This window comes from Gavia stellata, chromosome 13, assembly GCF_030936135.1.
Source record: "Gavia stellata isolate bGavSte3 chromosome 13, bGavSte3.hap2, whole genome shotgun sequence".
Taxonomy (NCBI): Eukaryota; Metazoa; Chordata; class Aves; order Gaviiformes; family Gaviidae; genus Gavia; species Gavia stellata.
This window is the reverse complement of record NC_082606.1, coordinates 10,375,938-10,400,887: the sequence shown is the minus strand read 5'-3', so window position 1 is coordinate 10,400,887 and position 24,950 is coordinate 10,375,938. Positions and strand designations below refer to the sequence as shown.

At 35.4% G+C, this 24,950-nt stretch overlaps 1 protein-coding gene across 1 annotated transcript in view; it reads right to left on the bottom strand.

The window, feature by feature from the left end:
• The window catches only part of WDR72 (WD repeat domain 72), a 113,083-nt gene that overhangs the window by 74,846 nt on the left and 13,287 nt on the right, over window positions 1-24,950 (bottom strand). The window contains exons 9-13 of the mRNA XM_059824045.1: window positions 22,373-22,514; window positions 21,746-21,991; window positions 20,990-21,210; window positions 19,419-19,614; window positions 1,329-1,534 (exon numbers count right to left, since the gene is read on the bottom strand). Of these exons, the coding sequence (XP_059680028.1) occupies window positions 1,329-1,534; window positions 19,419-19,614; window positions 20,990-21,210; window positions 21,746-21,991; window positions 22,373-22,514 (1,011 nt within the window). The remainder of the gene's footprint in view (window positions 1-1,328; window positions 1,535-19,418; window positions 19,615-20,989; window positions 21,211-21,745; window positions 21,992-22,372; window positions 22,515-24,950) is intronic.

Here is a 24,950-nt window from a genome sequence, read left to right as displayed (position 1 = left end):
AATTTTGGAGTGTCCAGTATTTAATTTATTATAATCAATAAAGCCAGAAAAAGGCCAGAGACCATTCTGAAGGCTGTTTCCACATGTGAGTTGAGGTAAAGCATTTTTCATCTTCCCATACTTGTGGGAGGATATTTTTTGTCTACATTCAGGGTTGAGGAACAGCATGACTGCCTCTGTTTATTGCAGAGAATGGAATTCCCAAACCCCATTAAATAAAAAGTGGTAAACGTGAACAAACAACATTGAGGCCCTATTCTTAATATTCACTGAGCTCTTGATACAAGTGTATATATTCACTCCTGATACTCAAACAGGGTTTTCTGAAAAACAGATGTACTATTATCTTCCAACCTGAATAAGGTAATGCCTATCTACCTCATTGAATTTGAGATTGCGTTAAATTTGAGACAGTTTTAATAATTGGTTTTACATTTAGCAAATACAGTCTTAAAATATCTACAAGTAACTGATAAAAACATAGCTGTATCTAGGCCACAAGCAAATACAATGACTATTGCATTTTCAACCTTACTTCTCATTACATGGTGTCACTGTACTAATTTTCTCAGCTTTAACAACACATTAACATTCTTTTCAGTATGGTGTTTCCTTGTATTATTTTTTCAAAACAAAAAGAAAGAGCACATCTTTTCCATCAGTCACAATTATTTGGTTTAATGACTTCTGTAAAAAACCTGAAATCTAAGTACAGTGCCTGGCCAAATCTCTCCTGAACAGTCATTTGCAGCCCAGTCTCTCACAAGAAACATCGCCATCCTCTTTTAACCAATAAGGTGCCAAATTTAATCAGACTAATATAAATGTAAGACACTTGCACTTTTTTCTGTGATGATGTTTACAGAAAACAAACACCCAATAAAAACTAGCACTGAACGACAACAGGATCCTGTGGTTTCATAGAAAAGCAATAATAGAAAGGCCAGTAGCCTTGTGCAATGATGTGCTTTTTCTCAAGGCATACATCCAAACTGGTGAGTTCAATTGTTCTGAAGGTACTGCTAATAGGTGCAGTCATAAGCCAGAAGCATAAGGAAATAGGATCTAACTATGGGTGCTAAGTCTCTGAGAAAATCCTTCTGAGATGATCCACTGCTGACCTTGCATAAGGCACTCCCCCCATCTTCACCATTTGCTTTATGAAATAGGGTTGAAGGCATAAAAAGTGAACCAGTCGGAACAGGGCTTTATAAACCTAAAACCAAGCCTCCATGCCACTCATACAGGGCTACACATCCATGAAGGTGAAAGGGTAAAGAATTTGGATCACAAATCATTGCTCAAGAAACACACTACTCTATTCTTACCTTATCTGAAGATTTTTCTGTATGAGTAAGATTGTAAGAGACCATGCCATGCTTATAAGAGCTAGAGGGTTTGCATCCAGCATTTTTATTTCTTTTTGACTCTTGAGATACAGGAAGTACAGCATCTGCCACTAAGTATTCTGAATCTTCAATGGAAGTAAGAATTGCTTTTGCCGTTTCACCTGTTTCATGTCTTTCCAGCGTGCCTAGAGAAACACAACAGAAGCTGTAATTTTTTCAGGGAACTACACTATTTCATATTTCAGTGTAAGTATCATAGTATTAACTTAGTACATTTCATGTGAGCAGATAAATCACAAAACATTTACAGATGAGACAGCTAATTCCTCATTTCTGGACCTTAAAAATGTAATTTTACACAAGAGTCTATTCTACAGCATTGCTATGTTAAAAAAATAAAGTTTAATTTCTAAAAAAAAAAAATCACTGCAGCAAATACCTTAGATTCAAGCTGCAAGAAACTTAAGATATTTTGTATAATGTGTGAAATCAGATGCAGTTTTCAAAAGGAGCAAAGGAAATTCAGAAGAATACCACGTGCCCTAACTGTTCAAAACAGTGTAATTTGTTTTCTTCTCAAAGCCCTCACAGAGCATCTATATCATTAAAAGTGTAAACAATGACACATTTATGCAATATTTTAGTGCTGTCCTCTAGTGTTCTAGATTACAAATAGCAAGGGAAAGTTCAAACTTTTTTCCTTCCATTCCTAAAACACCATCTTTACTTCTGACACTTATTAAACACCTGAATATACTACATGTAGCTTAGTAGTCAGGAATATGAACACAATGTTTCAGAGACTGTTTCATCACTCGTGCGGCTCTAGGCAATCCGATTAACTGTTATACCAAATTATATTATTTTAGTAATAATACTTAATATATAACATTAAAGATATCTAAACTGAGCTTAAATATATTTGAAATGAGCTCCTATTATATACTACACCTTTCCTATAGGAATTAAACTCATAAGAAATCGCTGAAATTGCATGTTTCTATAAATATCAGAGTTAAAAGACACGCGAAGGATTTAAAAAGTATTAAGTATCTGCTATAACGTGAAATGTTTTTTCCCTTAAGTCTGAATTCTTTGTAGCCTCAAGTTATACAACACGAATTTTCCCTTTCACTGCTACCAGAAAAAAAAACATGTAACATTCAAGTTCTACCAGTAACACCTGCTAAAAATATTGGACTGGGACTGAGGGATCTCATATAATAAGGGTTTGTGTGTGTGTATAAAATATCTGAAATTATTTCTCTGAAACTCATCCATTTCTGTTCACTGCAATATCACCTCTGTGATCACTCTGGCAAAGAGTCTTTGAATTCAGAACAGGAGAAAGTTATGCAACTGATTCTTTGTCCCCTACAAGATGAATTGAATACCTTAGATTATCATAATATTGCACTGAAAAAAAATAAGGATCAGCCCCAGTTGTTTTTAATATGTCATTTTCTTCATCCCTCCCAAGGATTTGCAGCCAGTGTCAGGAATTGTTATAGAACTGAGTATTTACTGGAAGGAAAGCAAGTTGCCCAAAGATCTTTACAGTTGGAATGTCTACAAACACTTCAAAACAATACTGGCTACACTTGCAACATTTCAATATTTCAGGAACACAAAACCTGTATTAATACATGCCTACAAGGAAAGATTATACAATTCATACTAGACGTGAGTAAACACACATTCTTAAAAGTATTATAGTGTTTGCAAAGTTCAGAAGTTTGGAAATAATAGTGTCAGCTAATATTATTTTAGCATCATTATATATGCAATGTAGTCTTTCAAGCTATAAAAGCATGTCCTATTTCCCCACAGAACTCCCCACATCATTCAAAGCAAAAGATGAACAGAAGTCAACAAGGAAGTAGTGTCCTCCCTTATTGTTAAGCATGAAGGACTAAGCTTTCTCTACTATGCAGCAAGTCCACTATGCAGAGAATATTTATACGTATACACACACATACATATCCATCCTTGTTTTCTGTATCACTTTTGTCTGTGCAATTCACTACTAGAGTATTCAAGTGCTTCAGAAAGACTATAATCTTAATATCCCCATGAAATTACAGGGTATCATGTTATTTTTACGGGCAAGGAACTAAGGCAGAGATTACAATAAATTTTTAATAAATCCAAGAATTTTGGGGGCATGGTATTAAATTTCAAAGACCTGATTATATGTACTCCTAGCATTAGAGAAAACTTCAAAAATTCAAAACAGGTTTTGTTAGCTACAGATATATCTACAAGTACCCCACCACCAGTGGGGTAGGCTATTCTGGGGAATATTCTGGGGAATAATGTTGTGGATATATAATAGAATACAATCATTTAATTAAGGCTATCATACTACAGTTGCAAAAGAGGATAAAACCATGTTTCCAACAAAAATCAAGATCTGAGTTGCCTGATTTTTTATCCTCCCATATATGCATATACACTCAGGAATAAAAATGAAAATATATTTAAGACTTGCGTTATTTTCCGTATATCAGAGCTTCTTCCCTGGCAACAGCTTCAGAGCCAAGTTTCCAAATTCTGATTGAAGGAAAAATTTTTAGTTGAAAGAAAAAGAAACAGACCAGAAGCAGTAGTAAAAGTTACAGAAATGGGGACAGCAGCATTTCACCTTTGAAGACTGAATGGAATAAACAGGTAGTCTTGATGTACGTGAAAGCAAATTGATATTTTAAGTATTTTACATGCACACATATATATGTATATCTTATTTTCAACTGCTGACAGATGTGCTTCTACATATTATAGACTAATGAATGTGAACTGAGAAACAACTGAACAGGTTGTTGGGTTACTGAACACTTCTGCTACCTACCAAACTCTTTTTTAAGTGTCAGTGTCAGGATTATGCCCTAGCAAGTATACCATTTTGTATGTGTAGTTTGGAAAAGAGAAAATTAACTTCTTATCAACCGAAAAATCCCTTCTACGTTCATACTAGGCAAGAAATATGATTCAGCCTCTCACATAGAATAGTTACAATTTCTTCTTTTTTTTTAAAGTACATTTATAGACAGGAACACTGAATAGAAAACAATGCCCTGGACAACCAGCTTAGTTTGTTACTGACAAAAGGCTATGATATCATAAAACCAATTTCAAAAAGTTAAAGTTCCATCTTTAAATCATTTATATATATCATTCATAACAGCTATCTGAAATCCCTTAAGTAGCACCTTCTATAAGATGGTTCCTTTCTTAAAACCATGCTTGCTTGCATATACTTCTTAATCACGGATCTCTGTGTGAGATGTATATATATACACACGTGTACAGATTTGTGCATACATCTGGAGCTGCAATAAAAGCGCACAAAGCGCATAGGAAAATGAGTGCAACAGGAAAGGGTGGGGGATCATGAAAGTATCACAAAGTATTTATGTTATCAAGTGTACTTTACACTTCTGAAGAGCCCCAAATACTCATTTGCAGAGTGAGTAGGTGGCAGAGACAAAATAAAGGAAGAGATCTGCATTCTGTGACTCCCGAATATATTTTTAAGAGAAACAAACGGGGGCGGGGGGGAGGGGAGAAGGACAGAGAAACCTGTATATGTGACAAAGACATTCTGACCACTGCAAACAGTTAAAAGAATACCAGAGCAGGGTGACTATTGTTCCAGAAACAATTATTTGTTAGGAATATGTTGTCTCTGATTTTAAAGGAAAATAAAAATAAAAATGGTAAGAAAAGACACAGCCTGTACATGGGAGTACAGGAAAGAGGACAGAAATAAAGACAACTCTCAAACCTGAAGTATTTTAAACACAAATGAGCCCAAAAGCTTTTGACTGGGAAGCATAAAATAACAATGGATGAAAGGGAAAAGATAGTGTTTTCTACGTAGCAGCAACGCCACTGCTATGACCCCCTACTATACATAGAAAATACAGGAAAAGAAAGTCTTTATCTCTCTAAAGCTGTGGCCATGGCAACCAAGTCTCAGGAACAGACAAGAGTGGAGTATTTCACTCTCCTGGGCAGCTTTGGACCACCAGATGTGACTGGCTAGAGACTGTTACATCTTATTCTTCTTCTGGACCAAGTACTACAAATTGTGTCTCTTGGTGTTAGCGCAGTCCACATAGTTCTCTGGGTTCTGCTCTTAGTGAATGATGTATTTTTACTGAGGAGGTCACGCATATTACCCTGCCTCAAGACGAGGTATTCACTGACATCACATGACCTGTCATATTATCAGGCTCCAGTGCTTTCTGTTTGCTGTCATAGCTAAAGTACTGAAAATCCTCAATATTGCCGTGCTGCTGTGACCTAGTAACTCAGCTGAATCTTACAGCATAACAGTGAACTGTGAATGAAAAATGGTTTCAGAATTGATTTTATTTAAAAAGAGCACGTGGTCAAGAACAAATCCTTTTCTTTACTAGCGGCCAAAACACTCAACTTTCAGAACAAGTATCATCTGTAATATTAGTTGTTTTATTTTCTGTCAAGATCTGTTTTATTTTCTGTCAAGATCTTCCTTTCCATAAATACCTATTTCATCTGAAAAGAAACTCCCACCCACTTTCTTCTATGCTGGTAAAGTCAGGCAAATAGAAATTTTATGTTCCTCATTAGAAGATGCTTGAATTTTACAAGTCTACCATCCAGCTCCAAGACAGTGGTCAAGCACTTTGCTTGAAAAATCTCTCATAACGGCTAGTGCTACCACTGTAATATCAAATGGCCCAAAACACATGGAACAAACATTGCGTTAAGTAAGGATCTATATTTCCAACCAATATCAAGACAAAAGTAAAAGCAATCTAATAGAAATGGGATAGAACAAACAAAATCCAGCCTATTAAAACCTACATCTTTAAAAGGGTATTTTACATATAGGAATAGATTAACAATGGAGATGCCCTGTGACTACAGCACTGTATACAGGAGCATGTAGAGTGTCTTGGCAGACACTCCATAATGATTTTTGCATTTGGAAGATTTCTGTCATGTAGTCCAACTGCTGTACGTTACTGACACTCTTCAGAATAACATTAGCAAACTACCGTCAGAATATCCTTCAGCTAAAGAAAGCAATGAAGAACAAGACAAAGAAAACTACTGGAATATCATATATAATACAGGTTTACATATGTAGGTAAAAAGAGGAGTTCTCCAATGCAGCCAGTTCTCATCTGAGGATTTATGGTGCAGACACAACACCCCAGAAGAAAGGGCATTAAAACTCCCCTGTTCTCTCTCTGGCTCCGTTTAAGCTATTCTAAAGAGCAAAGGACAAAAATGCTGTAACACGAATTGTTGACATACAGTAAATGTGCTAAAATGGACTGAACAGACAAAGTGGCCAGCTCTTAACTTGGAAGAGATGTGAGCAGTTTCTATTTTTTTATTACCATCTGAAACACAGAATGAGGACAAGATTCCATCCCTAATGTCTGGAATGAAAACCCTCCCTGATATGAACACTCTTCTGTCTGACTGCACTGACTATGTCAATCAGTTCTCATTTCCACTGTTTCGTTTATTTAAATATATATAATCTTACTTTGTAATTAATAATAAAATAAGAATTAAGATCAACTATCACCTGTAAGAAATGCATCCTTTTAAACACAGACACATACAGCTAAATTCTATACATGTTTCACCTCGCATAAAGTACGTAAAAGTACGCGTACGCATATATATGAATATAAAGCTACCTGACTATTCTCAGTATGAAAGAGTGTGTTCTTAGCTTCTGCAGATTGGGCAAAATATAACATTGCTTTTTTTCTTTTTTCCTGAGAGAGACTTTTCCAAGCTCCACTACCTTTTATTATTCTACATCAATAAGTAGTTACTGAACAATGACTCAAATTTAGATAACTGAAATCTTCAAGTGCAAGCTACAGACTAACCTGAAGCTTACATGTATAAAATATAAGATGCCATAAAAAAGGCAAAACATTAGTTAAGTTTTAACTTAGAGCAGACAAATTAAAACAAAAAAACCCCAAAACACTAAACTTCCACAAAGCATATATATTAATGCTTGTGACTTATTTTGAATCATTCACATTCTCAAAACATGCTAACCCATGTTTCCTCATCCTTTATGCCATTTAGAAAGGGATTTAAGTGACAGCATAAGACGTGCAGGGAAACTACAGTAAAATAGCAACCTTCCATCTTATTGCATGTTGTCATTTGCATCATATATCTTACCTTTAACATACCTTGAATTTCTTCACAGAGCTGCTTTCTTAGAGAAAGGTTGTCTAAACCAGAAATCATTTAATATTGCATTAAGAGTTAATTGTTTAATGTTACAGTACTCTTGGCCCAAGAAGTTATCTTGTCTCAGTTCAATAATGCACAGCTGGGTTAACTCACTCCCTGCAGGTTCTCCCTTTCTCTAAGGATGCCTCTTAACCATGAAGGTGGAGGAGGGAGAGAAATCAAGAAGATCTCAACCCCTGTGGTGTCTGCCCTAACTATTAATGTTGAAGGTCAGACCATGACCTAAGAACAGAAGAGCTAAATCACTAAAGCCTTCTTCCAAATATGAAAAGCTCCCTTCAGGGGAGATACAAGCCTTTCACAGTCTTCAGTTAACTCCTAATAATGCAACAGGGTACTTAATATTTGAGCTATTGTAAGGGCTATTCTTCATAGTTTCACAAGGGATGATGAAATTAGGTGCGATATAAATGTTTGAGAGATCGCTGTTAGGAAAACCCATGAGACCTATTTGTCCTAATATCAAAAAAAAGTATGCACAAAAGTGGTTTTGGTATAACCAAGCAGACTTCAGGGCCCATATTCTGGGTACATTCACAGATGTACCTGACTTAAGATAAATCTGTTATTTAAACAAATTGCTTACCAGTATTATATTATGTAATTCTAAAATGAAGGAAAGCAAGAATATTGTGTGGGTGTGAATTGAGTATGTGTAGAATTTGTGAGTGTGTGTACAAGACTGATTGAATGAAAGGACTTTTTTTAGAGCACAGAGTTAGACTGAAACTAGAGAAATTTTACTCAAACTTTAGAGTGTCTTGGAAAAAACCCGCAAAAATTAATGAAGCAATCGGTCATATGCCATCTCTTCCATCTCTCCAAAAGCCCTGAATGTTTTCATTCACACAAATTATGGCAATTTTATCAAAAATTTAGTTTTACTATCCAAACGTCTAACAAAACTTCACTAAAACAACTCTATAGGCATTTCTGTCAAGTAACACCACAATTTGACTATTTAGCACTTTTGAAGATTCATGGTTTTTATCACCAGTTAAAGATCAAGTTCATTGCCCTACTCACATGAACTGCATAGAGATCGACCTGATGCCCCTTCCTAACAAAACCATTTCACAGTTACTGCATCTTACTCCTGCAAATATATAAATGACTTGCATTTCTGACCAGGGCCATAAGACCCTACAGGCAAACTTTGTTAGCCAGGCTTTTTTGCTCCCGAGCATGTAAAAAAATGCACATGTAGTGTAGTATGCGTGTAGTTTGCGTCACAAAAGACTTACCAGACGTAGTTACCAAGGACTCTAAAACTGAGTTTTGCATCAGCCCAGATCTTTAGGCTATTCAGAGTTCATTAAAAAGAAAAAAAAAAAAGAAGAAAAAGGTAGTGACCGCTATGACTTTGACCCTAGCTACACTACAGCCTCCAGCAGATAAAACGCAACCACAGGATTTATCAGCTAGGCCACACTCACCCACTCAAATCTAATTCTGACCAGTGACCTGAAGAGAAAAAGAGAGAAAGATGGAGAGACAGAGGGAGAGAAAGGGAAAATGAAAAAGATACCAAAAGAGACTGTAAATCACTAAATTTTGCAAGGACAGAAGGGTCACAGGAGTGCAATTATCCTTGCTTCTAAAATTATCTAGGCATAAATATACAGTAAATTAACAACTGAGTTTACTTTGATACACTTCTAAGAGTTTCATTAAAACTGTACAACTTATTTCCTCACAGCTATCCGATGAAACCTAAATCTTAGTTTTCTCAACGGTTTAATCACTAATTCCTGAGATGAGAGAAGCTGTCAGACATACTAAATGGGGGTCTACTAAAAAAAACCCCACAAACAAACCCCCCCACATCCTGTAACTCATGTGATACTTGCACAGAGTTTACCAGAGGTTTAGAAGACTTATTGTTGGCACCAATTATAAAAATATTTGAGCATATTACCTACATACAAACTATCTTTAAACAGTGATTGAAAATGTTCCAGCATGTTTGACCATCAATATGATCAAAGGTTTGATCTATAAAACCACTACATGCAGAGTAATTGAATTTTCTCCACAGCAAGGATGCTTCTGAAATAGAAGATGTTTTGTGTAACAGTTTAAATTACTCAATGTGACATTAACATCGCAAGAAATACTTTCGGAGTATTTCTGAACTCTTGTCTATCTTTTATAAAGATGTTTTTTGCGATAGAAGTGATCATACAGATGGATTTGACTAATGTTAGACACTGCATATTTTAGGGTGGCTGCCAATCTCATTAAAAGCCTGTTTAAATTTATGATACCTGTGTAGTTTTTAAAAGTTTGAGCTAAATTTTTTCTATGCTTGAGAGCTACCTTAAGGTGGTGGGATTTTTTTTTTCTCAGCAAAAGTGTTTCAAACCATTTATCATTCATGTTGAAGTCATGAAACACATGGGTGTTTCATAAAATCTTCATGCCTTAAAGTATGGACTCAAAGCTGAACATCATACTTTTGTGAAATACACTGTCAATGCTGCTCTCTCGTTCCCACCACAATGACAATTTTAATTGAAGCACCATTACCTTTTCTGTTTGCTCAAGCAAGAGAGGTCTATACAGACTCCATCCCATCCATCCCACATGATGACACAGAGAGAGTCAATCTTATTACAGTGAATGGAAGTGATAGTCTTTCACTCACCTCTATGAAAAAAAACAAGCTATACACATGTAGAAAATTATGTATAAGTATCAACATAATGCTAAGTTTGCAAAGACAGGTAGCTATTGCAACATCAGTCTCTGAATTGCAGTAGCAGGCACTTTTATGCAAGTCTCTGGTGCACTGTATACATTAAAACATGTTTTTTTAAAATTTTGTAAAAGCTAGAGTGTTCTAAGAATAATTCTATAGAAAGCACTGTCATTTTTAGGATTCCTGCCTTGCTTAGATGCAGAAGTTAGAAGACAAGACAATTGTAATGCTTCTGCACTTGACAGGAAAATGACAGAAATATTGTTATTAAGCACTCAGATACTGTGATAACCAACATGGCAAAATACAAGAAAAAGTATTATATTCAGAAAAGAATTCAAATAGGGCACAAATAGGGAAAGCAATACACATTAAACAGCATGGATAAAACAAAATATTATATAGATATTTATTTAGTAATTGTCCTCAAGAGTTCAGAAGTACATGAAAAGAGAACTAAATGCAGAATTGCACAAATTAGATTTGTGCAATTACATTTGTTAAGGTTAAGACTACTTGTGCATCTCTGAGCTTTTCAAAGCTTAACTTCATAAACTTCTTTTCCTCCAAACACTTAAGTGTATAAAACTCTTAAGTGGGTTACAGTACAGTTATATAACTAATCTCTATGTTTTCATCTTTATTGTCATCTACAGCAATTCAATTTTAATGTAGAAAACCTTAGTTATGTTCTCCATTTTAATTAATTTTCCTGTATGTAATTAAACGGTACAGAGTATTAACAAGTAAAAAATAAGGATCCATAAACAATTCAGAAATGAGGATAGTCATCAAAAAAAGAAAATAAAAGTCAAGCAGGTACTTAACGTAATAAAAAGCTTATTATAATATTTATAATCAATTATCATCTTATGAATTATATTTCCCAGCAGTGCACATTTCAAGCAGTTAGAATAAAATCACCACTGCCATTAACAGAAACACAGATTATGTACTAAAAATCACCATGATCACCACAGCCCTTGTAACAATAGCAAGCCCAATGTGGAAAAAAAAAAAAATGTATTAAATTTGAAATTGATAAATGAGTTATTTATCTAGAGTGTTTTGTAAAAATGTGTTAGGTATTTTCAATCAGAAAAAATTAATGGCATTTCTTGTTTCTGAAGGGCTGGATCATCCTTCAGATTATTCAGTGCTTTTGCAAAATGAAGAAATCAGGTTTTGTGTATAAAAAAAATTAATTGTCCCTTTGTATGTAAAAAGCAAGGTTCCCCAGGCTAGGGGCTTAGAATATGACACAAAGTTTTTTGAACTTTGGTTTTAGAGCTCACAAACCTTTTCTAAAACACAGCTTCTAAATAAGTAGTGAAAAATTATAATAGCACTACTACAATAACATGTGAAAGCACCCTTACCAGTCCTCTGAAAAAGATCAAAGCAGGAGGTTTTCTGCATTTTGGACAGACTTCCCTCATCACATGGGGTACTGTTTACACTGATACTATGAATGCAAGTGAGCCATATCTGTACTTGAATTTATTCTAACATACCATATTAGCAATAATAGTAGAGACAGTGTCATAGACAACAATGCAATAAGACAATCCCCAGTGTATTCAGATAAGAAGCCTGTAAGACAACTAAGCCACCATGTCTTCTCAAACTGAAGTGCAGTAATGCCTCAACACATATCATAATTCCTTTGCCTTAATATCTTACGTACTCTCTATTCAAACTATTTCATCTGCCATCTAAATGACTTAACCGGACACAATCCACCAAAAACATGGTTAACTACACAAATACAAACTACTATTTATTGATGATTTTGTCCTTTTCTAGTAAGGATTGTAAGCATACACTTAACTTTGACTATACAGGAGATCCAACCTCAGCAGAAACACTCTTTAGGCATATGTTTCAATTTTTTTTCTGTGTTGGGGCTAGCACCACGCCAAAAAGCTCTCAGTTTGCATTCCCTGGGTGAGTATGAAAAATACAGTATAGCCAGTGTAAAGTTATCTGCGTATTACTATGATAATTGAACGAAAAGTTTTATTAAATGATGTTATTCTATTTTTAAACTCACACTAAGCATGTGGTAAAACAATAAAACAGAACAAGACTTGCTAGGCAGAAGAAAATAACAGGAAATTAGTAGATGATTCATTCTGCAAGCATGATGAACTGCAAGGAATAAATTAATATTACACTAGTATAATTGAAAGACCAAATCTACCTCTGATAAATGAAGACTGCTACCTCTGAGCAAGGAAGATTGCTCTTTAAAGTCTACCCATTCTTTCCTCACCCTCAATACATATTAGATAGATATGTGGCTCAGTAGATGTGCTGCCATATGCTGTATACAGCAAAAACATCCCTATGATCCTTTTATTACAACATCTTATCGTACTGATATCTACCTTTTTAAAAAAAGCAAAGATACCAACTACTTAGGAAAATGTGAAAGCAATAAAGGTAACAGCTAATTTCCTTATTGAAGTGGATTTCAAGTGGTGGCTATTGGAAGAGATATTCTGCACTTTAATTAGAATAAAATTTGTTATTGATTTTCATATTTGTTTTCTAGCACACATAAGTTTGTAACATATCCTGTACACATGCTACATTAATATTCCAAATGTATTATTAGATCAATATTTATTGTCATGGAAAGATATTCCACTGTAATGGAATGTTGCCACATCCATATATAAAAATTTAGGCAAAATACATTAAACTACACAGATAGTAGTTCATGGCTTCTATATTGTTTTTTATATCACTACCCACATGCATGTGCAATAACAACGCTTAAACTTAGAATAGAATAATTTTACTTTGTTCTGTAAACCAAAAGGACTCAAGGGATGGGATTAAATTTATCTTATTCTAGACCTGTAATAGCAGCAAACAATTAGCTTTGCTTTTTCCACCCCTCCCTCTTCTTTAAACTCCCCTTGTAGTCAGTGGGGAAAGATACAGACTTTTACTTATTCCAACTTCCTCCTACTCATTACAAAAACAACATGAACTACTAGCTCATAAGTAGAGGTCTTAAGTATAGATAGAATTCTCAAGTTAGAGAACGTAAATTCCACTTGAAGTCAACTATACTCTTGGTATTTAACACATTTCAGCATAAACTATGCTGAAATGTCTATTTGGAATAAAGGCAGCCCATTGCACTCAGGCAACTTCCCATTGACCACGTAAAATAAGGTATCTTTGGCAATCTCACGAAGAGAGGAAGCAACAAGTTGTAGATGAAGTAGTACTAGCTTAGATTTTAATCTGTGTGACAATGTTTCTCCCACCCGTAAAGTGTAAAAAAACCTATTATGAAAGCCTGCTAAAAGACAACTTAAATAATTTTTAAAACTTCAGAATGCTTTTTGAAAAAAAGTGTGTCAGCCTCTGTCATAGGAAATTGGATGATGAACTGTTATGCATAATAAAGTCTTTCAACTGCTTAAGGGGTTGTCATCTTAATTACCTTGTGGAAGGGTAGTTTTGGAGCCAAACTGGTATAACTGAAAGACAGTCATAGGTACTAGATGCCCCTAAACTTTTGTAAAGTCATCTGCCATATTCAACAGAATTATTGCTGACCCTACAACAGTGTAAATATTGAAATATTCACGGAAATTCCTTAATCCACAGCCTGAAATTATAAACAGACTGGCTGTTTTCCCAGTTATCCATTAACTCTAGTACAGTAACACCGTTCAGTTTTTTTTTTAAACTGTAAACAGTGATATATGCATCTGACACAAAATCAGGTCCTCCACTGACTTCCACTTAAAGAGGCAAAGCCTCAGTCATGAAGCTAACTGCATAGCTGGAAGAAAAATAAAGAAAAACACTCTTTGACTATAAAAACAACAAAAACTTTATCTTATGCCCATTGCCATAATGGAATCCAAGCACAAGGCTACTACTTAAACTTCTTCCTATTTAACTGAGTCAGGGAACATGCTCACAAGTAACTGTATATGCAAGTGGTACTATGCATGGCTGCCTGTTCATTTGCCAACAAATGAAAATCATAATGAAAGGCTGCTGTGTTTCTGCAGAGCTTTGTCTGTGATGCTGTATACATCTTCCCATACATCTCAACAACACTTTGTCTGCCTGAGTGGCACTGAAGTATCTACATAGCTCTTGATCTAGGTCAGGCCAATTTCAAGGATCATCGCCATGACCTCTCGTGTTCTCCTGCAACACAGATATAATTCACATTAAACAAACTACAGTATATCCTACTAGGCTTTCCCAGGTATTCAGCCTAGATAGTATCTTTCAGTTACCAATGCATAAACAGGAACAAAAAAAAAAAAATTTGTTAACTGCTAACGTAGCAATTAACTGCATCCCTTCTTGTGTTCCAGCTGTTCATTAAGAGGTGGTGATCATAGCTTTCATTCCTGCTTGATACTAGTAATAAAAGATACAGAAACAGCAATTAAAAAACCACACTTTCAACTATCTGCACCCTTTCTGAATATGTAATAGACATGAGCAGTAGCAGCAATTTTACTTCATCTTTAATTTTGAAGTAGGCAGCATTTTTATGGCTAAAAGAGACAGTTAAAAGTATACGCCAATTTTTGTCTCTATGGTACCATTACAGTCCTATGCTATTCAAACTCACTGATTTACAAAGAATTCACTATTGTTTAGTGTGAAGTTATCTAGCTGTACCAAATAAAGTTGCATCTGAGATGTAATTCTGTCTCCAGACCCTTAACTACTTTGGGCTGCCCTGGGCTTTGTATGGTGATAGAAACTGTTAGTTCTTATATTGAGTGCAGCAATTTGCATTTTGGCCTAGCATCTCTATAGATTTAATGAGTCAAAGTAGTTTTCCGTGTTGTAAGCACACACAGCAGCAGCACTGAATTTACTCCACAATATTTACTGTCCAGAAATCTAGGAAAGAAGTGACTGTTTGGGGTTTTTTGGTTGTTTGGTTTATTTTGCCTAAGGAAGAATACCATTGCACCACAGTGTGGGGATAAAAGTATCCCCACCATCAGGAGTTAATTGAAAGGCATACACTGCTTAAGTACCATTTAATCCTGCAAGATACCTTCTGAGCAGTGCAGACCTGGCCTTCTCTAACACCACACATAGAACTGCCTTTTCTCAGGCCTACACAGATGACTTCGTTAAATCGACAGCCAAAAATTTAAATTTAAAAATGACAGAGTGATTTATTTAGCAATTATTTACGTAGCCCCAGAAGTTTGGAATACCTATGACCTACCAGCACTATTTCTTGTTTATAGCATACATTCCGTAAGTAATAAGAATACTGAAAGGCTGAAAAAAGTAAAAAGCTGGGAACTGGCACAATGTTTTTTCATGTGGCTTATACTTAAATCCTCAAATTTTTTTCATGGAAAGTGTGTATTCTGGTAAAATCTAAAACAAAGAAAATAAAGATGTTATGTCTATCTTAAAACTGTGAAAGTTAAGTGCAAAACATAACCCCCCTTGTTAGTGCACAACACAAGAACTGGTCTGTTGTACACTGCTATCCTCCTGCAGACGATAGTGTGCAACAAGTCATACTAAAGATATTGCCTTGATATGAACTAGTATATTTCTTCATGATGCCTCCACAGGTCTAAAAATAAGCTTTGTTAAGAATTCAACTTTTAAATTAACTTTTTGTGCTATGATGGATTAAATTATACTCTCTCATGAGATTAGCATAGTTATTTTGGCTTAAAGTTTGGGAGTTTTTTGTTTGGATGGTTTGAGGGTTTTTTCTGTTTTTGTTTTTGGTTTTGTTTTTTGTTTGTTTTTTAAGAAGGGAATTAAGTGTTGCATTGACATACAATGTGGTCTGAGTCCCCTTAGAATCCAATGTCTTGTCAAGAGGCACATTAAGACTTGCACCTTGTGAGCTTTAACTTTAATTCACATCATAGGAGCACCTGAGGAGCTGTTACCCTGTATCCTACAAATATAACAACAGCACAGACTATGATGCATCCATAACAAATGGATCATAAAAGTATGTATGAAAAATAATCATTGTGTGCTCAACATCAGTATGTTAAAGCTTTACTATCTCATCTATTTCCTTTTTTAAACAAAGTGATTAAGTTCTGATAGCAAATAACTGATGCAAATCAGTTAAAAATTATAGCTATGACAACACATTTATAAGGAAACAAAATATTCTGTGGTCCTTTATTACATTTATTTGCTCAGTTTTATTGCAGTGTTTCAAATGCCCCTGCACTCTGGCATTGGTGACTCCACACCTCAAATACTGTGTTCAGTTTTGGGCCCCTCACTACAAGAAAGATATTGAAGTGCTGGAGCATGTCCAGAGTAGGGCAACAAAGCTGGTGAGGGGTCTGGAGCACAAGTCTTATGAGGAGCGGCTGAGGGAACTGGGGTTATTCAGTCTGGAGAAGAGGAGGCTCGGGGGAGACCTTATTGCCCTCTACAACTACCTGAAAGGAGGTTGCAGAGGTGGGTGTTAGTCTCTTCTCCCAAGTGACTAGCGACAGGACAAGAGAAAATGGCCTCAGGTTGCGCCAGGGGAGGTTCAGGCTGGATATTAGGAAAAAATTCTTTACTGAGAGAGTGGTGAAACACTGGAACAGGCTGCCCAGGGAGGTGGTGGAGTCACCATGACTGGAGGTGTTCAAGGAACATGTGGACGTGGCATTGCGGGACATGGTTTAGTGGGCATGGTGGTGTTGAGTTGATGGTTGGACTTGATGATCTTACAGGTCTTTTCCAACCTTAGTGATTCTGTGATATTCTGTAATCCTTTGGTTAAAAAATAACTCTAGAAGAAATACTAATAAACATTTAGGTGTAACAACCAATCATGGATGCCTCACTCTCAAATAGCCTACCTACAGTTACATGTTTTTGAGAAATGTCCTTTTTAGCCATGAAATAAAAGAAAACTTCATATATCAAGATTTCCCCCACTTAAATTTCTCAACAGTTTTCTACATTAGTTTTAAAACAAGAGCAATGAAGATGTAGATATAACAGCTGGAGACAAACTTCTCCATAAAAACGTGTGTATTTATTAATGATTGCTGAACATTTAGATGCGTGCTCTAGTTTCCCTTAGTTACAACAGGAATCTAGTACAGTATCTTTCCATTCTACCTTTAATACTTTACCACTAGGTAAAAGTGACTTTCTGGCAATTGCTACGAAACAAGCAGTTAGGCAATGATAAGAATCAAATGAACTTCTCATTTTTGCTGTTTTATTTACTCTGTGCTAAAGTATAGGGCAGATATAGCTTACAGCTTTTACTGTTAACAGAAATACTATTTGCATAGACAAAGTGCATGCTGCCATTATAAGGGCAGAAATAATAATGAGATCTAGTAATACCTTTAGGAACAGAAAAGAACACATTGGAGAAGAAACATTCTTCCTTTTATAGGGAAGAGAAAAGAGGAAAGGGAAGTAACAATTTGCAGTATTGCAGATGTGCTGACAGAGACTAGTAAAATGAAGGAATTGGAGGAATGACAAGACAGGAAGAAGGATACCAAGACAGTACTGTTCCACAAACCTTCCAGAAAAAGGATTGTGCAGAAGGGTAGAACCCATGCCCCCTCCTGACTGGAGAAAATGCACTGAAAACTGTAAATCATGCATCTACACAAATAGCAGACTACACATAAGAATCTTAGATGTTTACTAGAAAACAATTTAAAGTTACATAGGAAACAACAAATAAATGCAGGATAACAAGTTTAGAGTACCCTAACTCAGAGTCTAGTATTTACTTCTGAAAATTTGACCTTGTATTGTTTTTCCCAGCACTACAACTAAAGTTAATATTCTAAGCAAAACCATCATGTAGTCACTCAGCAACAATAAGACAGCAAAGAAAAACAAGTACACCACTATATACGATCTAAAAGTCTCCTAAGGTCACACCTTCTTTTCTTAATTTTTTATTGATATTTTTGAACCAAAAAATTTAAAAGAATTTTTAAATCTCAAAATACAATGCAAAAATACAAGAACGTCATAAGATAACTTCATGTTTTTGAGTAGCTGTAGGAAAACAACACCAGTGTAAAACCAGGGGGTTTAACTGATCATAATTGTTAGTTCAATTTAATTTTATTCTAAACCTTTTTAAAGAAGCAACTCAGTACATTTGAGAAAAGAATAAGTACCAGAAGCCATTTTGTATGCCAGTAGCTTAATGATATTTAATAGCTTATTAACACAATAGGCTTGTAATTTATGCTGTATAATTTTGCTTAATCCTTCATTAAACACAGATATTTTGTACTTTAAAACAAGGGACTTTTGTCCAAAGCAGATAGCCTAGACAGTGTGTTGTAATAACTAGTAAAGTAAATTGTGATCTCAGAGTTACATTAGTAAAACTATGCTTTCATAGAGTATTAATATGCTATGCATTTCAGTGATTCTAGACTTACTGTGCACTTCCCCCCTCCAAGGACACATAACTCTGAATTACATGGAAACACTGTATTGTAATGTCAGGTACCATTAGAGCTTCTAATAGTTCCATCTGTCAAAGTTCAAATAACTACATTTATTACCCTTATGAATCAGCATTACACTCTCAAATCACCTGGGCATCTGCAGTTTAACCTGAAACACAGCTTCAGTTTTCCTGACTACACAGTTGTGAGCTTTGCAATTATCTTCCACTATTAACTGATTATCAATTAACTCAAAAGGTCTCTCAGATTATGATTTTGCTGAAGAAAGTAGAACTTCGTGGTCTAACTTGGGATTGTTAGGACTGAAAATTTCATTCTTTCTAATAACTAAAGAGAATAACCTACATTTTATTTATAGCTTCCAGAAATATTCTACTCAAATTCACTGCCTTGTCAGCTAATTATCTGATTGTCAGTATCTGACTTAAGCTATTGTGTTTTATTACTGACATACCTTGAACCATATGAAAATTTTGTTTCTTGCTTGTCTATATAAATGTTTAAACTCTCTAATTAACGTGTTCAATGTGTTAGTATTTCTGCTCTGGTCTTCTATAAATTAGCTTTGTATATCACCACACGACAGACAAACAAAACTTAAGGAAAGTGAACAAAAAACCCCCTCCGTGTTATTACCTGTTTCAATTTCCCAAATATAAACTGAATCATCTTCACATCCAACAATTAGCAGATTTTCAACAGGGTCAAATTTTATCTTCTTCACAGGAAACAGATGCTTTCTGGCATGTAAGAGACATAGTCTCTTCTGAAGGTGTAGAATTGCTACTGAGTGATCACTGCACACGCAGCACACTATACTGTAATCTTTTAACTGCGAAACAGAAAGAACTTCAGTTTCAACACTGTAACCACAGTCATAACCACATCATTTTAACAAGCCTGGTAAAAGTCATCCAATGATTTCTTTCCCAGAACATCCTCATTTTACAAAGTGATGTTTTATTTCAGCCTACACTGCCAACTTGTTTTTAAAAGGCTATCTGTACAACTGAAGCCTTGACTAGAAAACATACAATCTCCTCTGATTTTTCAATTTTTTAAAAAATAGTAATTTAAATACAATTTATTCACAACACTTAGCCTATCAAAGCAGTGATTATATAACCAAATATACAGTAGCAGTTGTCCTAGAAGAGAAAGTAGTAAAAAATTACCTTAAACCAAACTGCTGTTCGCATGATATAAAATTATGTCACGTCTTATGACACAAAAGCCAGGGCAATATATTTCTAAGAAAAAATTGGGTATGTTACAATTTCATTTTACACTGTATGGATCTGATTCTGCAAAGCCTTCCCTTCCTGGAAGTAATTTTTGGCGACACATGAAGGAATTCACCCTATGGAAAAATTGAGCCCTGTAAAGGGAAGTGAAACACCATCCAAGCAGACATAAAATCCTATCTAGTTTCCAGAAAAAGGGCTAAAGAGGGACTTACAAGCATTAGAAACTTACATCATTGCAAAACATCTTTTGGACTACTTAACATTGGCACATAAGTGAACTCTGAGTCAACCATAAGTATCAAATATGTCTTCACAGGCTTTTTAAGAGGAAAAAGATGAAATCCCAGCCCCTTGGAATACAATGGGGAGAGAATTTGTTCAACAAAATTTCCTACAGTATTCAGTACAGTAAGTTGTCTTCTAAATTTCTTACTTCAAAATACACTTAAAGAAAAACATACAAAATTATTCTAAATCTCGTAAAACATGAAAGCATACAGGCAAAGGACCACAAGGATGTGTCAGGAACCAAAATCAAGCATACACATTTAGTTTAAAATACTATCAGTCCAAATCTTATCTTCCTATGTTCAAACCCCTAGCCTTACTGATTACACTTTTTAACTTCAGAAGTTAGGAGATAATCAGATTAACACATACATTGACAATCATGATATTAAAAATGGTGAATAGAATGTTAAGAGCTTGAATTTAGTATGTCACTGGTTTAGGATCATTTTTCTGAATCACTGAAATTACAAACTAACAAGAAATCCACTCCCTGAAATCAAAAGCAACTTTCAAACAAGACAACTAAATGAATGTAAATTAAGGATAAAACGCTGCAGGATAAAAGTATTACCAGATAGTTTTTTTCTCTCTCATATATATACACACCCACCCACATATAGAGATACTTTTTTTTTTTTTTGATACATCATTTATTATGCTTTTACTTACTTTGTAATTTTCTGGAGATCGCAAGAGCTCTGTCACCGGACCAGACTGCAGACTAAATTGGTGTAAGATCTCTCCAGTAAATATATCCCAGCAGATCACAATAGAATCCTGGCCCCCTGATAACAGCCAGCTTGGCTCAAATCTTACTGATTTGTCATGTGGATAAAGTAAACAAGTGACTCTGCTACTATGACCATTCAGAACTTTATAAGGTAGATTATCTAAAACAAGATGGTACATAAATTATTTCTGTTCTTTAAGAATAGATGTTCCATATTTTACAGTACATTTGCTAAAAGTCAGGAGATTCAAAAGACTAAATACAACAATTCTTTACATGGGATCAAAAAATTTGGCACATGTTTCTAAAAGGGAGGACAAAGGTCTGCAATTCTGAGCTTCGTCTACAGAGATGTACTCTTTTTATTCCTTCAGTGGAATGATCTTTTGGAAGGAAAATTAAAAATATGACTACTGCCCATATTGTGGCATCCCATATATGTCACTTCCAGGTGACTCCATCCCCACAGCCATTCCAGGACTCCTAACAGTGCAAAGCACCTTGGTAGTGGTAAGCTGTGATCTGACAGATCAGCTACAGAGGGAGGAAGATCATAATCTTCCATTTTCCTACTTCAATCCCTGACCATCACCCCTATTTTTCAGAGTTTTCACAGGGATAACTGGAGGGGATGTCAGAAGTATGCAATCTTCTGTGCTTGACAGATAAATTTGGACAAAATTGTTAAAACTTACCTTTCAGCAAAGATACGTTTTCTAGAAGTCTTGCTCTTGCAGTTCTTAAACCTAGTGTTACAAAAATTTTCCCATTTTCACATCCACATACGAGCTTATCGAGACTGGGTATGTATACAGAGGAACTGACAACTGCACTTCCAATTCCATCTTTAGATGCAAAAAGGTGATCAATGATGCCCTCTGACATTGAATGGTATTTATCAAAATTATCCTGAAGAGTCCATGTTGTTGTAATTGGAATCTCTAGAGGGTGGGAAAAAACAGTTCGGAATTTTCATTGTTTTTTTTTATTCAAAACAAAATAAAAATCCAAACAAAGCAAAATATACATTTTCATCTCTTCATCACTTCCCCTCATTTTCATGATGTTTGGTAGAGAAGCTTTTATGGGCAGATAGTAGAGAAATATGAACATTTATTTCTTCAGTTCCATTAAGAATTTCTAGACACCCATCTTTGTTAGCATCTTGCTCCTTCTAACTACAGGCAATCAATCATCACACAATGAATGAATGAGCCTCACTTTCTAGCATGAAAATATTTTCATGAGAATTTAAGTTTTCATGAAAATTGACTTAAAAACATAATTAAAAAGATGGTATCAAGAGCACAGAATTGCCAAACCTTTTGGCGAGCCATCAAATGTTGACATAGGGACATCAGGAACATGCCACAAACTGATCCTTCCTGAAGCTTCACCAGAAAAAAGAACCTTATAGAAAGGCTCCTTTCTTTCATTCATGAAGCCCATGACGAAAGGAAAACTCTGCCAAAAATAACAGTAAATCAATATTCTGATATGAAAGAGCTGATAAAATAATGTAATAATTAATTGCAAATTCAAAGGTTTCTTGACACCAAAAGCTGTAGAAATATAAAACAAATGGTTGAACCCTCACCTGTCACTAAGTTCTGCTCAGACAAGGTCAACTCAGCCTGGTGCAAGCCCCTCAAAGATCACCTCTGCTTTGCCAGTATCCTTGGCTAAGCCTACATCCCAAATAGAAAAGTGATATGCGAGGGGCTCCCTAGGCTTACTGTTTCTAAATGGAGAATCTATTCATAGTATCACCAAGCATATGAAATAAATGGCAGCACAAGCACCAAGATCAGACTAGAAAAAATGCAGTGAAACATTGACAATCTTCACATCAAAACAAACTCAGTAAAGCTTTAATCATGATAGCTTAAATTACTACAAAAAACAAAAGGTAAGAATTATGCTTTTACATAGATAGGTAATAGTCTATAACACCATCATTCAGTCATATGGGCAAAGTTAGATACTACAGAGGTATATCATTGATAAACAGACTTACTGACATCTACCTAGTTTCATTTAGTCAACAATAAAACTTAATGCAGTATATTTATCTCAGACAAATACCATGTTTTTATTCTCCCATGAAGACTAGAAGTCTTCAGGTTTTCTTTTCCTATAGGTATAACACCACAGATAATTCTACGTCACCACATCATTAACACCCAAACTATGTGATAATCTGCTGGTGACTTGCAAAGAACACCCTGTTTAGTTGTTACATAAGCTTCATTCTCAAGTATCAAGCTATTAAATATGGGTGAGGTGTCTAAAGGGAAGCTTCTACTTGCTCAAAACCCTTGCAAAAGTCCGGAAAACTAGGAATCTCCAGGTATATCTACATTACCATGTTTGATTTTACACCAGGCATGTACTTTGGAAGTGAATGCTTAGGTTTGTGTTGTGAAGCTGTCTTGGAGCACCAAATCAGGATTCTTATTTCATGAAAGTAAACTGGGAGATGTGTGCAGGAGCACACAAAAAAATCCCCCACCAAAAAACCCCAAAAGCACACCCTGTACTGTAGATAGTGTAGATGAAAGGTCATCAGCACAAACTGGTTTGTTCCACCCATCACTTTTACTTAGACAGTATAGACACAGCTTGACTCTGTTTGCTCCTTCAAGACATTTTAATAACATCCTCATATGTTGGATATATTTTATTTACAACATTTAAGTTCGTGAGTAAATTCCACAATAAGCAACTGTACTGTAATGTGCTTCAGCTTATAATCTAAGGATGGAGATCAAAACAGATCATCATACAGGCGGTTCTGTTGTCTCACAAATCTTCTATAAAAATATTTAGGTAGCAAGGTAAATATTAAAGCAGAAATATTAGAAAAGGGCAGGGGACATAATTTAAAAAATGCATATGTTTTGGGGGAAGCATTATAAGCTTCCTACCACCACTGTAACCCTATTATTTGCTAAGTCATGTGTTTTGGCTATTTCTTTTCCCTCACAATATCTGACCTTTTGGCATCCTTCAGCAGTTATCCTATCTGAGTTTACGTCACAGTGTTTGGGGAAAAAGCTGAATGGCTTGTGCTATTGCCCTTCAACTGAAAATTAAACATGTCAGGCTTCACAAGAGTATGCAACAAAAATGCTTTCTAAGAGCCTATAGTTGCCAACAGAAAGAAAAAGGACACTAGAAAAATCTCACATAGGTATATATTTGACAGTGTTTCTAGTCAGGTACAAATAAAAAGGTGTCTCCCTTGCACACCTTCAGAAACTGTTTAAAGACCTGCTTGAGTTCTCATGCAAATACGCATCAAATAAACCAATGCAACTGCAGGCAGGAATTAAATCTGCATCTTCCAACAATTGCTATTTCAGAAACAGTTTTAGCAGTAAGACTTAGCAACAAAACCAGAACCAAAGCTACACAGAAAAATCCGTTACATTTGTTTTGGTTCAATTTTTGCCAAATAAGAACCCCTGCCACAGATTTTTTTTTTTTCCTACTTCCTAATTCTAATCAATTTTCTACTTTCCAAATCAACTGTTTTCCTTACCTATTGCTTTGTGATCACACAAAGCACTACTCAAGAAGTGAGTCAACACACAGGATTTCCAACATAGCTGAGTCCACTTGAGATACTTTGTCTAAGCAGTAGCTTCTAAATTTGAAATTGGTGTGACACACTCTGCTAAGTGTGAATTCTCAATCAGAAGTATAAAGATCACCTACTTTCTTAGCTTCCTCTTTTCTTAACCACAGAGGCTTCTTCAAGCAGAGACCATGGTTCTGAAGACAGTCACATGTGTCTGATTTTAGGCACTGTGGGTACTGTGAGTCTTCTCACAGTGTAAGAAAGTTAGGCATGTGATTATGCCTCTGAAGGCTGAAGATAACAGTATTCTGGATAAA